General features: G+C 47.2%; 1 protein-coding gene across 1 annotated transcript; it reads right to left on the reverse strand.

Annotated features, from left to right (window-relative positions):
* Positions 1–1,312: 1,312 nt before the first annotated feature.
* LOC150001976 (A-type voltage-gated potassium channel KCND2) lies at positions 1,313–3,185 on the reverse strand. The gene has a single exon (XM_090287438.1). The coding sequence runs from the start codon at positions 2,429–2,431 to the stop codon at positions 1,313–1,315; it is 1,119 nt and encodes a 372-aa protein (XP_090143564.1). The 5' UTR covers positions 2,432–3,185.
* Between the last annotated feature and the right edge of the window lie 751 nt (positions 3,186–3,936).

Below are 3,936 nucleotides of genomic sequence, written 5' to 3' on the forward strand. Positions count from 1 at the left end.
AATTAGGTTGATTTTAATCACATTATCATTTAAAGAAGGCAATTAAATTAGTCAGAAACACAAAACTCAAAGAGCAGCCTTGGGAATAACTTTTTCTTATAGTCATTACCAAATACCCATTGAACTGATTAACTATGCCAGAAAAGAAGCATTAAGCTGAAGAAAGAGCAGTATCACTATTTGGCTTATCTAAGAACTCATAGAAGTAAAGGCTCTATTCATCTTATTTCATTAGATTCTCTAACATGTAAATGCTGCCACTTTTCTGCAGTTTGATTAACATTATTAATCATTTCATACCTTTCTTTTTTATATGATCAAAAATATCTTAATTCCAGTTTAAAAGTTATTTACTTATAAATAAACATTAATTCAGAATATGCCCTTTTGCTTGCAAAACACCATTACCCCCAAATAAAAGAATGCACAGAAGAATTGTAGAAGAAAATTAGAATGCACAAATTTCTATAGCTCTACCAACCCTTGGGAAACATCAGTCTCACTGGATAACTGCTCTACCTTCTATGTTTATTTAATGATCATGAACCCATTGCCTGATGGAATTTGTAGCTTCTCAAAAAAATGGTGGAGGACAGTCACTTGCTTTTTTAAAAAAAACTATGAACCTAGAGTCTTAAATATGTTGCAAATATCACTCCACTGCGTTTTATAGAGTTCATCAATTTCAGTCCTGATATTCTAAAACTGCATAACTTATCAGCCACAATGAAAATGTATACATATGAATATGTGCATATATATTGCAAAATTATTTTACATTATATCTATAATTTATATTTTATAATGTAAAATAAAAATTATAATTCTTAGAGGGAAAATACATGTCAAAAGTATGTATGCTTTTGAAAGTAATACTTCAAATATACATAGAAACTTTTCACTTGAATACACTGGAGTACTTTCTAGGCATTTCAACATATATGGTGCTTATTCATACTTTTACTGGGGTACAATTTTTGTGTGTCTCATTCTTATTATATTTTTATGTATTCACATATATAATATTGATGATCCTTCTTTACCTTCAAGAATTGTAAAACTTCTTTGTTGTATGTGTCACTTTCAGGCATCAATACTAAACATCCATACTCAACTCCCTAAGTACTTTGACCTCTATACCATGCTCATTTCATAGATCAAAAAGAGTTCCATCAAACCATTTAGATAATGCTTTCCTAAACCCATTTAGAAAAGAGAAAAAATATTTTCCCTCTAACTTATTATATAACTTTAGTGGGTCCACAATCACCTCACACATATCCAACCTCCATCCCATTTCCCTTGATGGCACCTACCCTAGTGTTGTCATGGTGACGATGGTATACCAGAAGGCAGCAGGGATGCTGGTGAATTTGCTGGCGGAAGACCCCTTCTCTGCGTAGAACATAACTGTAGCGAAAATGATGATAGCCATGGTGAGAGAGAAGAGCAAGAAGCCCAATTCGGATGCACAGCTCTTCAGTGTATACCCCAGGATACGCAGGCCTTGAGAGTGGCGGGAAAACTTAAAGATCCGGAAGACACGGAAGACTCGGAGTGTGACAAAGGCCCCACTAACATCCTCATTGTCTGTCATCACTAGCCCAATGTAATAAGGCAGGATGGCCACCACGTCTATGATACTCATGACGCTACGCACAAAACGATAACGACTGGGAGCTGCAGCCAGGCGAAGCAAGTACTCGACAGTGAAGATCATGACGCAGGCGGTATCCAAGCAAAAGAAGGCCACTGCGTACCGCTCCCCACAGGGCAGTTCTTTGATGTGACCTGGGCTAGACCCACAGGGCACTGTTTCGACCACATTAGCAATGACTGAGACGGCAATGAAGAACCCTGTAACATAGTAAAACACCAGGGCCATCGTGCTGGTGTGGGGGTTCTCAAATGCCCGCCAAACCCTCTGCCGAGCAGTCATGGTGGGCAGCGCATTCTCTCCTGTGTTGTCAGTATCGGCGTCGTCCTGTAGGCGCTCTGCATTTTCTCGCCTTCGATCCTTGTACTCCTCGTAACAGCAGTCGCCAATAATTTCTGGGATGAGGCCGAAGAAGGCCAATTCTTCATCATAAGCAGAGATGCACTCATGGCGAGGATAGTGGAGCTTCCCAGTGCGGTAGAAATTCAGGATATGACGGAAGATGTCTGGGTCACGGTCAAAAAAATACTGCTGAGTCTCTGGATGGTAGAAAAAGTCCCTCTCTGAACTGCCCAGCAGTGTGTCTGGATAGCGTTCCAGGGTGTCCTGCCATGTTTGGAAACGGGTGCCACTCACATTGAGCACAATTAGAGCATCTTGAGTCCTTTTCCTCTCCTGCCTTGGGGGAGCTGGCATGGGTGCTGAGGCCACAGGCATCCACCCGATGGCCGCTGCCCTTGCAAAGGGCAGCCATGCTGCTACACCTGCCGCCATGGTGCCTTGAAGTGGAGGCAAGAAGGGCAATCAGGCCTATATAGTGGGTCAAAGTAGCCACAACCACCCACTTCCTCCTGTCAAACAAATACTACAGAGAGGTGGTCCAGAGGTATCACTCTTATTCCAAGGTAGGGCCCCTGGTGAAGTCACAGGTCTTACGCAGAAGGACAAGTTTCCCCTACAGATATGTATTTAGAAAACAGAATGTCCTTACAATCACGCCCAACAGAACCTAACCAAACCTTCTCCAGCAGTTGGACCAGGCCACCGCTGGTACAAATTTGTACATGGGTGACTTTAGGTGCAGCAGTTTCTTCAAACAGGTGTCTTTGATTTCTCCCTTCACACGTGGTTAACGTGGGGTCAGTATGCTTTGTGTAGGGGAGAAAAAACGAAGGACAGTCACTCAGTGGTATTCTTTCGACGAATTAGGGAACGCTTACACCTTCTCTTTTGGCTCGCTCAAACCTTCCTTTTTCAAGTGGCCCTTCCCGCCAAAGGAGTCTCAAAAAGGCGACCTGTTGTAGTTTCCCAGATGCGATCACAGCCAGTACCCTATGTCTCTCTGGGAGTCCGGTGGCCGCCTCTACCCCTCCGGCTGTATATGTAGAGATGGAGGTGCTGCGTGGTGGGCACGGTGGGGGGCGTTAGTATAGATCCTCCTCCCCCTAAGTCTACAAGCACCCCTTGTGTCTGCCAAAAGCGTTTGTCCAATCGCCCCTTCCCTCTCTTTTCAAGTTCAGCTCAGGTGCAGTATGACAGTTAAGGAACCCGGGAGCTGGCAGCCGCCACCGCCTCGGCGGCAGCAGCATCTGTCTGCGCACAGAACGCGCCTCGCCTGCGGTACATACCTGGCCAAGTGTGCACGGAGACTGAGTTGCATAGAGACTTTCTCCTCGCCGTGCACCCGAAATGGGAAAAGCAGAGGGAGCGGCTCGCGAGCAGCTGAATCCAGGCGCCGAGGGAGCATAAATAAAGCTCAAGCGAGCTCTGCTTCCCCTTCCCCCATTCCTCGGTGCTTCCCTCCTCCTTTTCACCTTCCAAAAGCCGGGCGCAGGCGAGCCGAGCAGCAGCAACAAGTTCAAAAGGTGCGGGGGAGGCAAACCAAGGGGACTCGCTCCTGCCAACTTACTGCGCCGCCACTGTTGCCGGGGCCGGAGCTGCGCGGTGCGTGGCTGCGGGGCGCCGGGGCTGCGGGGCTGTCGGGGCTGTGGCGCTGCGGGGTCGGAGCTGGGGCCGGCGCCGGCAATCGCCTGAGCGTGGAGGCTGGAGGCGCTCGGCAGCTCGGGGGCGCGGGAGGGCGGCTGGCTGATTCCCTGCCAGTGGGTGGTCCTGCATGTCCCCGGGCTCCCCGCGCCGCTCTGCTCGTGCGATCAATAAATAAGGAGAAAATAAATAAATAACCGAGCGCACGCCCCGCCACGCAGGTTATGAAAGGCGTCTCCCGCCTTTCCCTGGGCTTGACCTTTCTCCACCCCCTCCCCCTCGGGTTCCTCTGGCTC

This window comes from Furipterus horrens, unplaced genomic scaffold, assembly GCF_987537825.1.
Source record: "Furipterus horrens unplaced genomic scaffold, mFurHor1.1.pri manual_scaffold_9, whole genome shotgun sequence".
In the NCBI taxonomy this organism is placed as follows: domain Eukaryota; kingdom Metazoa; phylum Chordata; class Mammalia; order Chiroptera; family Furipteridae; genus Furipterus; species Furipterus horrens.

What these genes read in the sequence shown, in the direction of transcription:
- LOC150001976 (XM_090287438.1), bottom strand. Translation starts at nt 2,431, where the DNA reads ATGGCGGCAGGTGTAGCAGCATGGCTGCCCTTTGCAAGGGCAGCGGCC.